At 40.5% G+C, this 12301-nt stretch overlaps 1 protein-coding gene across 1 annotated transcript in view; it reads right to left on the reverse strand.

The window, feature by feature from the left end:
- Positions 1-3593: 3593 nt before the first annotated feature.
- The window catches only part of Cd320 (CD320 molecule), a 71813-nt gene continuing 63105 nt past the window's right edge, over positions 3594-12301 (reverse strand). The window contains exon 5 of the mRNA XM_040737547.1: positions 3594-3739. Coding sequence (XP_040593481.1) covers positions 3609-3739 — 131 coding nt within the window. The 3' untranslated portion in view covers positions 3594-3608. The remainder of the gene's footprint in view (positions 3740-12301) is intronic.

Raw genomic sequence — 12301 nt, forward strand, 5'->3', positions numbered from 1 at the left:
GTGGTCTGATAAGATGCATGGAGTTATTCCAATTTTTTGTATCTGGTGAGGTTTGAAATGTTGTCAAATATATGATCAATTTTTAAGAAGGTTCCATGTGATGGTGAGAAGAAGGCATATTCTTTTTATGTGCATGAAATGTTCTATAGATGTCTCTTTATACCATTTGGGTCATTACTTCTATTAGACCGTTTGCTTGTTTGTTGAGTTTCTGTCTGGTATTCCTGTCCAGTGATGAGAGTGAGGTTTTGAAGTTTCCTACTATAAGTGTGTGGGGCTTTATATGTGATTTAAATTTTAGTAATGTTTCTTTTACGAATGAGGATGCCTTTATATTTAGGGCATAGATGTTCAGGATAGAAACTTCATCTTGGTGGATTTCACCTGTGATGAGTATATAATGACCTCCTTCATCTCTTTTGATTGATTTTATTTTAAAATCTAATTTGTTAGATACTAGAATTGCTACCTCTGCTTGTTTATTGGGTCCATTTGATTGGAAAAAAATTTTCCCAAACTTTACCTCTCAAGTAATGTCTGTCTTTGAGGGTGAGGTGTGTTTCTTGTGTGCAGCAAAAGAATGGGTTCTGTCTTCAAATCTATTATGTTAGCCTATGTCTTTTTATGGGTGAGTTAAGGCCATTAATGTTGAGGGATATTAATGACCATTGATTGCTCATTCTTTTTTGATTTTGAATGGTTGTTGTTGGCGGAGTTATGTGTGGAATTTCATCCCTTTGTTCTTTTGGCTGTTGGTAGAGAGGGATTCTCTAATGCCTATGTTTTTCTGGTTGTAGTTAACTTCCTTGGGTTGGAGTTTTCCTTATAGAACTTTATGTATGGCTAGGTCAATGGATATGTATTGCTTGAGTCTAGTTTTGTCATGGAATATCTTGTTTTCATCATCTCTAGTGATGGACATCTTTGCTGAATATAGTAGTCTGGGCTGGCATCCATGGTTTCTTTCTGTTGGTAGAATATCTATCCTGGACCTTCTGGCTTTCAGAGTTTCCATGGAGGAGTCAAGTATAATTCTGATAGATTGCCTTTATTTGTTACTTGGCCGTTTACTGCTGCTCTTAATATTGTTCCTTTATTCTTTATTTGGGGTCTTGATTATTTTGTGGCAACGGGACTTTTTTTTGTGATCCACTCTATTTGTTTTTCTGTAAGCTTCTTGTACCTTCATTGGCATGACTTTCTTAAGGTTGGGAACGTTTTATTCTATGATTTTGTTGAATATATTTTCTACCCCTTTGAGATGATTTTCCTCACCTTCTTCTATACCTATTATTCTTTGGTTTGGACTTTTCATTGTGACCCATATTTCCTGGATGTTTTTTGTTAAGGATTTGGTGGACTTAAGATGATCTTTGGTTGATGAATCCTTTTCTCCTAGTGTATCTTCAACACCTAATATTCCCTCTTCCATCTCTTGTATTCTGTTGGTAATGTTTCTATCAGTTTTACCTGAACGTTTGCACAACTTTTCTATTTCCAGCTTTTCTTCAGATAGTGTTTTTTTATTGTCTCTATTTCAGTTTTCAACCCTTGCACTATTTGAATTATTTCTTGAAATTTTCAATTTATCTTTTCATCTATTTGTTGCATTTTATGAATTTTTGTTCTTTCTTCCATTTCTTGCACTTTTTACTTTGCTTTTTCTTCCATTTCTTCCATTTTTTAGTTTGTTTTTTCTTCCAGGTCTTGTATTTTTTGGATTGGCTTTTTTTCCATTTCTTCCATTTTTTGCTTTGTTTTTTCTTCCACTTCTTGCATTTTTATTAATTCTTTTATTTTTAAGTTTAAATTTAGATTAGAAATATGGTTTGTTCATTAGGCAGTTCCAGGTCCCTCTCCCTTTCCCTCACCTCCACCCGTGCCCTCCCCCCAACTCCCCCATTATCTCCTCCTTTCCCCAGGCAGGGTGAGGCCCTCCATGGGGGTGTCCATAGTCTGTCATTTCATCCAGGGCAGGGTCTAGACCCTCCCCATAAGAGTTCAGGGTGAGAGTTCATCTCACATTGTTGGATGGGAGTCCAAGATCCATGTGTATAATCTGGATAAATACTGATATACTGCCCAAGGCTCAATACATTACCTAGGCCTCCCCATAAGAGTTCAGGGTGAGAGTTCATCTCACATTGTTGGATGGGAGTCCAAGATCCATGTGTATAATCTGGATAAATACTGATATACTGCCCAAGGCTCAATACATTACCTAGGCCTCCTCACTGACACCCCCATTCAGGGGATCTTGATCAGTCCCATGTTAGATTCCCAGGCATCAGCCTGGGATTCAAGAGTTAACCCTTGTCATGTCATCTATTTCTGAGGTTAAACCAGCCCAGTTTAAGTACTAAGTGCCCACATGAAGAAACTGGAGAAGAGTTATACTAGAGAATTAACAGCACAGCTGAAGGATCTAGAACACAAAGAAGCAAACTCCCCAAGGAGTAGTAGACGCCAGGAATTAAGAAACTTGAGGGCTGAAATCAATAAAGTAGAAACTAGGAAACAATACCAAGAACCAATGCAATGAAGAGTTGGTTCTTTGAGAAAATCAACAAGATAGACAAACCTTTGTCCAAAATTACCAAACAGAAGAAGAGGTACACTTCCATGGCTAAGCACTGAGCTGAACTCAAGAAAGCCACTAAGAGAGGGAGGACTAATGACCAAAGGAAATAAGACTAGGCTGAAACAGCTGACCTGACAAGGGTTAACTCTTGAATCCCAGGCTGATGCCTGGGAATCCAGCATGGGACTGATCAAGACCCCCTGAATGGGGGTGTCAGTGAGGAGGCCTAGATAATCTATTGAGCCTTGGACAATAGATCAGTATTTTTCCCGAGTATACACATGGACTTTGGACTCCCATCCAACAATGTAAGATGCATTCTCACCCTGTACTCTTAGGGGAGGGTCTAGGCACTGCCCTGGATGAAATGACAGACTATGGACACCCCCAAGGAGGGTCTCACCCTCCCTGGGGAAATCAGGGGATATTGGGGGGTATGGGGAGAGGGCACGGGATGAGTGAGGGAAAGGGAGAGGGACCTGGAACTGACTTGTGAAGCAACCTTGATTCTAATTTAAAATTATATTTAAAAATAAATAATAAAAAGGAGACATATGACCCTTTTTGGACATAATATTGAAAGAATATTAGTTTCTAAGAAATACTTTTCTAATAAATGACTGTGCTGATTAAATGAGTTTAAGTTTCCAAATTTTCTAATTACCATCTCCTGATATTTTAAAATATTCCTAAACACATTTGTTGGAACTGTATACCTTGAGTTACATTTCAAATTACTGCTGAATATCAATTCATGTATGTTGTGAGAAATTAAGATGCAGATCAACATATAATCTACAAAAATTCTGAAAGGTAAAACATACTATAAATGATTTGAGGATACTTGTCAGCACCAGGACCGGTGAATATAATATCAATATAAGGTTACTTAAATTGTTGTGTAATAAAAGGTGAAATACAAGTTTGTTTTATTACATTAGCATATTGATGTCAAGATAATAATACAGATATAGCTGCAACCCATACCTGCATGGAATAAACAAGCAATCATGAAAGAAAAATACACTCACCCACAGAGATCAAGTTGCTGAGGTTCTCCAACATGACATCCCAATACAAAGATTTCTGTGCAGAATCCAAACATTCCCATTCCCCCTGAGAGAAGTCTATGGCCACATCTTTGAATGTCAATATGCCCTGTCATGAATGATAACAGTTTTAACATGTACTCAGCTACAAATTTCTTTACTTCACCTAAGGAAATATGAGTAAATTATAGAAATGGATATATTTTATGTAAGCTTAAAATACAATATACTCTAAATTACAGTGTATATGAAGAAAAATGTATCCTGGATATATGAAAGGTCAAGTGACGTGAGACCAGCACAGGTGTTAGATTCACTGAGTATAATGGAATGTGAGCATGAGGTAAATTATCTTCATGTGATATTGCTGTTAGTAGAACAGTTGGGTGCAGAGATATAATGTGCATCGATGCAGCCATAGCTGTATATACAGCCCAGATCAGGATGGAGAGAAAGAGTTAGAACTGCCACATCCAAGGAAAGAGGAGAGACTCTTCCTGTGCATGGCTCTATGACATCAGTGGGAAAGACCAGGAAAGGACTGAGTCCTACACCCTTGCAATGACACCACGGGTGCAGGGGGCTGGAGACAGACTTGCTTCTAAGGCCTGATTACATGTTGGGTGCACTGTGGTTAACAGAGAAGGTAAAAGTGCAGGCGGGAGATTGAGTAGATGATGCATGGCAGGAAACTCCGAAATTTACTCCCCTGAAGCTTCTGGCTTCCATCACTGCTTTAAGAGAACAAGAACAGTATGAGAACTGACATAACTGCTCTTACTCAGAACAATAGTATCATTGAATCAACAACTACTAAAGAAATTGATTAAGCTGCTCTGCAGATTGCAATCCCACATGTCTGCTTTTCTAGATTTGACCTCATGTTACAAACTACAACTTGCCCTTCAACAGTTTGCCAAATGAAGCATCACAAGGAAGGAAGGAAATAAAAACAGCCCACCAACAGCATGCTCTGATTGAAAGTGTAATGTTTTATTGTACTTTGCAAGTTCTCAATATCTCATTAAAATTCTCTAACATATTCACTAGTATACACAATTACATTAATTATTTTATTTTCCTCTGTACATTGTTGTATTGTTTACTTAGGTTTTATGGCTTTTCTGCAGTTACCTTTTATTCGTACTCTGAAAACCATGTACTTTCCCTTCCATTCATGCATTATGTTTTCTGTCCCTCTTTCCCATCCTCAAGACTCTTGTTCCAGCTGTGCCCTCCAATAGCTTTGGTAATGTTAAACGCTGTAGACACTTAGTATATACCATGATTTGTTTTTATCTATATTCTTTCTTGACTTAAAATAAGTTGTTTTAATAATGATTTCTGACATCAAATGATCTTCCATTATGTTATTATAAATCACTTTTAAGGCATACTATACTCTCTTTTTTATTTCATCAATTCAAAGTTAAAGAAACAAATTTGATGCTTTAAAATTTTTATTCATTGTTTATGATTCTTCTATAAATGAAAAATAAACTTCTGAAAAAAACCTAGGTTGCTGAGAAGTCATTTTGGAAAGCTCAGCCGAGTAGGACATCTTTATCACCAACAAAATGTAGGGCAATTGTAAGAGAGATATCAGAAAATTTACAAGAACCAGAGAAATTGGAGGACTAACTGTAAATTTGGTGACCTGGATATGAGACAGCCAATACAAATATGAACTTAAAGCAACAGAACTCTCAGATGGAATCAATGCCACACATTTTTATTTCTTCTCAATAGTTGAGGCCTGAGATAGACTCTACAGGAAATGGTTATCAGCAAATCTCAGTATCCAACTCTCACAATGAAAACCTCAGGGAAGTACAGCATCAATTAAGTGAGATTATGTGTCCTGTTGAAAGTGAACTGGGAAGAACAGAACAAGGTAAGTCCCCAGTCTGTAAAAAAAAAAAATAGGTATATAAAAACACAGACATGAGGCTGATAAGAAGAAACGACAAGCAAAGGTCACTGGAAATAAACTCCTTATGGCAGATAAGGAGAAGCAGAGAAGAAAGAAATGTGTGCAATGCACATACATAACCTTTGTAGAAGAAACCAAGCACAGCCACTGAGCAAAGACATGCTTGCCACAGAAACAGTCATCTCTTTTAGTGACTCTTTCTATGAGTTTTTGTTTCAGGGAAGATGTCTTGCTCCACTATCTCTTAGAATCTCTCTAGAAGGCTTGTGTTAAAGGTTTCACCAAACCTGATTTGCTTGTTACAGGCACACTCCCAGTCTACAGAGCCTCAGAGAACAGTAAAGAACTCACTCCTGTCAGGCAGCTCAAGAACCTAATCTAGTCTGCAGAGATGAAAAAGTTGTATCTTCCTCTTGGAGAGCTGAGGTTGTCTGCTCTGTTTTCATGATCTGCAGTGAGGTTCTATTCCACCCCACCCTGGCAGAGTAGAAACTGGGAAACAAGAGCTGAACTCACTGTCAGTCAGGAACCCTTAAGACTGACTATGACAGCCAGGCGTTGGTGGCGGATGCCTTTAATCCCAGCACTCGGGAGGCAGAGGCAGGCAGATCTCTGGGAGTTCAAGGCCAGCCTGGTCTACAGAGTGAGTCCCAGGACAGCCTCCAAAGCCACAGAGAAACCCTGTCTCGAAAAAACAAACAAAAAAAAAAGACTATGACGCTCACCTTGTTTGTACTGCCAGTGTTAATGAACTCACTGGGGATGCTAATTAGATGATGGGCAGATGTAGGCTGTGGATGAAGCACAAGTGAAAGCCATTTCATCAAATGACACTGGGGTCCTGATTGACAGTCTGGGCTGAGATGTTTGGGAGATGTTATCTCTAAGACTGCCTTGTGTATCTGAATCAATTCGTGTCAATGTCATCCTGTATTAATTTGGGATTTTGAAATTTGGAGTGAATCATGGACATATGGCATGTTTTACTGGAAAATAAAAGCTAATGTGGCCCCAACCTGAGAGACTGTCCTACAACCATGTAGAAAATGATCACAGTGTGTTGTGATAAGTTCTTATGGAATCTTCCTATATAATCTGAGGTATCTTTTAAGTACATACAAAGCCTCACATGGGAATCAAAATAGGAATCAAAATTCCCATTTTGATTCTCCTATTAGGGTGCATCATTTAACTTCAACAAATTTCACATAGAAGAGGTAAGAATGTGTGGGGAGCCGCCCCCACATTCTCCGTTACAAGATGGCGCTGACACCCGTTGTCAGTTGGAGTAAACAACCTTGGTGCGCATGTGCCTGCTACTTTTCCATCCTTACTCTCTGCCTCTCCAGTGGCGTCATATGGGCTGACGAGCAGGAGCCAGTCAGGAGATGACACGTCCGAGGCGGGGACTGCTGAGCTATATAAGGGTTGGGCTTTTCGCTCCCCAGGTCTCCACTTTGTAAGCTTATGCTCTCCCTCTCAAGACGCATTAAAGCTGTTCTGCAGAAGGATCCTAAGTGTGCCGCGTCGTTCTTGCTGGCGAGACGGTAGCACGGGACATCTGGTGCCGAAACCCGGGAACTCGAGACCTCATCATCGTCAGCACCATCGGAGACCCCTTGGACTCAAGGAGGATTCAGAACTGCAGGTGACTACGCTGGGAGAGGTATGCTATTCTGGGACTTTGGATTGTTACATCGTTACAATTGTTAGGTGCCTTAAGTCCGATGTAAATAAGCGGCAGTGCCTGACTGTGTGATTTAGTCTCTTGTAGATAAAAGAGCTGCGCGCGGTCCTTACTTTCCTTTCATTCCAGCCGCAGGTGTTTATTTTTATCATGGCTCCTCTCAATCTGTCTTGGTCCTTACTTTCCTTTCATTCCAGCCGCAGGTGTTTATTTTTATCATGGCTCCTCTCAATCTGTCTAGCATGTCAGAAACCGAGCGTAGTGAGAGGTTAGGTGCACGTAAAAAGAAACCGGTTGTAACTAAGAAAGATAACCCCCCCGGTAAATCTAAGGATAAGGGGGAGCCCTTACAGTCCCCAAGAGGGACATTAGAAGATAAACAAAAAAGGGGAGAAGGCTTATACCCTTTGCAGGAACTGGAAGCTTTAAATCTTAGTAGTGGAGAGAACACAGAAGTGGACGATCTAGATCCAGAGGAGGAATATGATTTGGAAGAAGAAGCGGCCAGGTATGAGGAAGAGAGATATCATCCTGATGATTACCTACCACAAAATAATAAAAGGCAAACAAAGAAACGTGGTATTGGAGCGAGCACATCGCACACTTAAGTCTTACCTAATAAAACAAAAAGGGGGAATTATGAAGGAGTTGCCCCCAACACCAAGAGTGGCTATTGCCATGGCATTGTTTACTATGAATTTTTTAAATCTGGATGATAAGGGTCAAAATGCAGCAACAAGGCATTGCTCGGATCCGCAAAGACCCAAAGAATTTGTAAAATGGAACTAATGAATGGAAAGGCCCGGATCCTATTCTAATAAGATCCAGGGGAGCTGTTTGTGTTTTTCCACAGAATGAAGAAAATCCCTTTTGGGTCCCAGAACGACTCACCAGAACTGTTATGGAGCAAAAGGATGGTGAGACATTCCCGTGACAAAGAGAAACAACTTGACATTGATGGCACTAATTGCAATGAATTGGACCTATGAATTTGAGCAGATGCTTCGCGAATTGAGGGTCGCCATTGTTCAGATTAATTCTACCCACCTTGACCTGTCCTTCATGGAGGGATTGTCTTCGTGGATTTCTTCAACTGTTTCATATTTCAAAGAATGGGTGGGGGTGGGATTGTTTGGAGCAGTCCTATGCTGCGGATAGTGTTTATTCTCTGGCTGGTCTGCAAGCTCAGAACCCAAAACAAAAGAGATAAGGTGGTCATAGCACAAGCACTGGCTGCGCTCGAGCAAGGGGTGTCAACCGATATCTGGTTGACTATGTTTAAGCAATAGGCTGCCGACTGAACAGCTCCTGCACACCCGGAACTTAGGTTCATTGCACAGGGTAGAGTGTTTAGTCTGGCCTCCCAAGAGGGGTGTTGAGCAAAGGCATCGCACAGAGAGATATTTTCCTCTGAGAGACATGTTGTCCTGCATAAGGGTTACCTGCTGTATTTTTTTCCCTTTTCCCAAAAAAAAGGCAGAGGACAGGTCGGAAGCATCCCGGATTTTGATGAATCTAGGGATAGGTTTCGTACACGTCTCACTAATTTTGTTCTTTGGGAAGTTCAATCACTGTCTCTACCCTCTAATGTCCTGGGAGAGCCTGTTTGCTATTAAAACAAAAAAGGGGGAGATGTGGGGAGCCGCCCCCACATTCTCCATTACAAGATGGCGCTGACACCCGTTGTCAATTGGAGTAAACAACCTTGGTGCGCATGTGCCTGCTACTTTTCCATCCCTTACTCTCTGCCTCTCCCGTGGAGTCATATGGGCTGACAAGCAGGAGCCAGTCAGGAGATGACACGTCCGAGGCGGGGACTGCTGAGCTATATAAGGGTTGGGCTTTTTGCTCCCCGGGTCTCCACTTTGTAAGCTTATGCTCTCCCTCTCAAGACGCATTAAAGCTGTTCTGCAGAAGGATCCTAAGTGTGCCGCATCATTCTTGCTGGCGAGACGGTAGCGCGGGACAAGAATGAAAGATGAAAGGACTTAGAAAATTGTGCACAAATAACTTAGAATGAGTTACTTCATGCTACGTCAGGGGTTTTGCACATAGAAATGTTTTTACATGTGTGTCTATTCCTGGTGATCAATTCAAAAAATTGTCATATATGACTCTAAATCTTATCAGTTTTTTCTTCATATTTTCACAACTACATATTTATACATTAACATGTTTATACCATATGTACATATGTGTTAGTTCAATATCCATGTCATATCAACAAGAAAAATTCATAACGTTCATCCTCCTTCTCAGGTTCATAGTTTATCTTAAACCTCTTACCTATGAAGATACCATTTCCTTTTTATGAATTTTATTTATATTACTAACAACAGAAACTAGGAAAACAATACAAAGAATCAATGTAATCAAGAGTTGGTTCTTTGAGAAAATCAACAAGATAGACAAGCCCTTATCCAAACTCACCAAATGGCAGAATATGAACATGCAAAATCAGAAATGAAAAAGGGGACATAACAAAGGACACTGAGGAAATCCAGGCAATCATCAGGTCATACTTTGAAAACCTGTACTCCAAAAAATTCAAAAATTTAAAGGAAATGGAAGACTTCCTGGATAGATATCACCTGCCAAACTTAAATTAAGAATAGATAAGCAATTTCAATAGACCTATGATACCTAAGGAAATAGAAGCAGTCATCAAAAGTCTCCAAACAAAAACAAGCCCATGGACAGAGGGCTTCAATGCCGAATTTTACCAGAAATTCAAAGAACAGCATATACCAATTCTCCTCAAAGTATTCCATGCAATAGAAGCAAAGGGTCTTTGGCAAACTCCTTTTACAAGGTTTAAAAACATTGATACCCAAGACACACAAAGACACAACTAAGAAACAGAACTTCAGGCCAATTTCCCACATGAACATTGATGCTAAAATACTGGCAAATCAGATCCAAGAACACATCAGAAAACTCATCCTCCATAATCAAATAGGCTTCACTCCAGGGATGCAGGGATGGTTCAACACATGAAAATCTATCAATGTAATACACCATATAAACAAGCTGAGAAACAAAAATCACAAGAAAATCTCATTATATGCCGAAAAAGCCTTTGACAAAATCCAACGCCCCCACATGATAAAGGTCTTGGAGAGGTCTGATATAATAGGAACATACCTAAACATAATAAAAGCTGTATACAGCAAACCAAGAGCCAACATCAAACTAAATGGACAGAAACTCAGCACAATTCCTCTAAAATCAGGAACAAGACAAGACAGGCCCCTCTCCCCATACTTCTTCAATATTCTACTGTAAGTTTTAGCTAGAGCAATATGACAACAAAAGGAGATTAAGGGGATACAAATTGGAAAGGAAGATGCCAAACTTTCACTATTTGCATCTGATATGACAGTTTACCTAAGTGACCCAAAGAACTCTACCAGGGAACACTTATAGCTGAGTAACAACTTCAGCAAAGTGGCAGGATACAAGATCAACTTAAGAAAATCAGGAGCCCAACTATATACAGGCAATAAGAGGGCTAAGAAAAAAATCAGAGAAACACCACCCTTTACAAGGGCCACAAACAACATAAAATACTGTGGGGTAACGCTAACCAAACAAGTGAAAGACATGTATCACAAGAACTTTGAGCCTTTAGAGAAAGAAAATTAAAGAAGACAACAGAAAATGGAAAGATCTCCCATGCTCATGGATAGGTAGAATCAATATAGTAAAAATGGCAATCCTGCCAAAAGCAATCTACAGAAACAATGCAATCCCCATCAAAATTCCAGCACAATAGTGCCAGTCTGCACTTCCACTGACAGAGAGTCTGGGAAACAAGAAAGAACCTAAGACAGATATGCATGGTACCCCAGAGAAGAGGAATGAGGCAAGATCTTCTGAACAGATGGGGAACACGGTGAGGAGTGGGGGGTACTGGGATCTGGGAAGAAGAGAGGGGGAGAAGAGGATGAGAGAGTAGGTCATGGAGGAACAGGAAGTTGAGTGGGGGGTAGAATAGGGGGAAGAGGGAGTCATAGGTTAGAAGACAGAACTGTCACCAGTGAGACCTCTAGTGATCTAAAGGGATAATACCAACCAGCAAGCTAAGCAGTAGTGGAGAGACTACCTTAGGTGTCCATTCCTGATAATGAACTTGATGTCTATAGCCATCCTAGAACCTTCAGCCAGTGACTGATGGAAGCAGAGGCAAACACCCACAGTTAAACACTGAACTGAACCCATGGAACCCAGTGACAGAGAGAGAGAGGAGCGATGAGCAAATTGGCATAGAATGGGCTGGCGAAACCAGTAGAGACAGCTGATCTGAAGAACTGGAGCTGTTGAACTCCAGACCGACAGCTGGGAGGCTGTCCAAACCCCCTCAGTGTGAGAGTCAGTGAGGAGGCCTGGGCAACCTATGGGGCTCTGGGCAGTGGATCAGTGTTTATCTCTTGCATACAAATGGACTTTGTGTGTCCATAACAGAAAGTGGGATGCTCTCTCAGCCTGGACTGTTAGGGGAGTGCCTGTACCCTGCCCTGAGTGAAATGACAGACTGTAGATATCCCCTATGTGGAAGGAAGTGGGGATAGGGTGGGAGGCCTGGATGAATGGTTGGGTGTGTGGAAGGAGGGGAGGAAGAGGGAACTGGGATTGACATGTGAAGCATGCTATTTAAAATTAAAGTAATTAAAAAAGAAAATAAATTAGAAAAATCTTATTTTTCATATCAATCCTAGTTCCATCTCCCTCCCATCCTACCAAGTCCCCCACCAACCCCCCATTCCATACCATTTCTTTATTACATATATTTAATCCCTTAGAGATTCATCAAATGAGGCAACAAAACATGTCACATTAAAGATAAATGCCAACTCATCTATAATGATTTGGTGCATTAAGGACTGAATTAAGGACATAAATCACTTACTTCCTCTTGGAACCCTTGGACCAAGATCTACCACAAATATGAATTGTCTCCATCACTCCCCAAACGCCTTTCATCTTCTCTTGTCTGGCACGTAAGCCACTTTGAAGACTGTCTTGTGACTCTGTCCTTGTGCCTGTGTCTG

The sequence above is a fragment of the Mesocricetus auratus genome, unplaced genomic scaffold (genome assembly GCF_017639785.1).
Source record: "Mesocricetus auratus isolate SY011 unplaced genomic scaffold, BCM_Maur_2.0 Super-Scaffold_100676, whole genome shotgun sequence".
Taxonomy (NCBI): domain Eukaryota; kingdom Metazoa; phylum Chordata; class Mammalia; order Rodentia; family Cricetidae; genus Mesocricetus; species Mesocricetus auratus.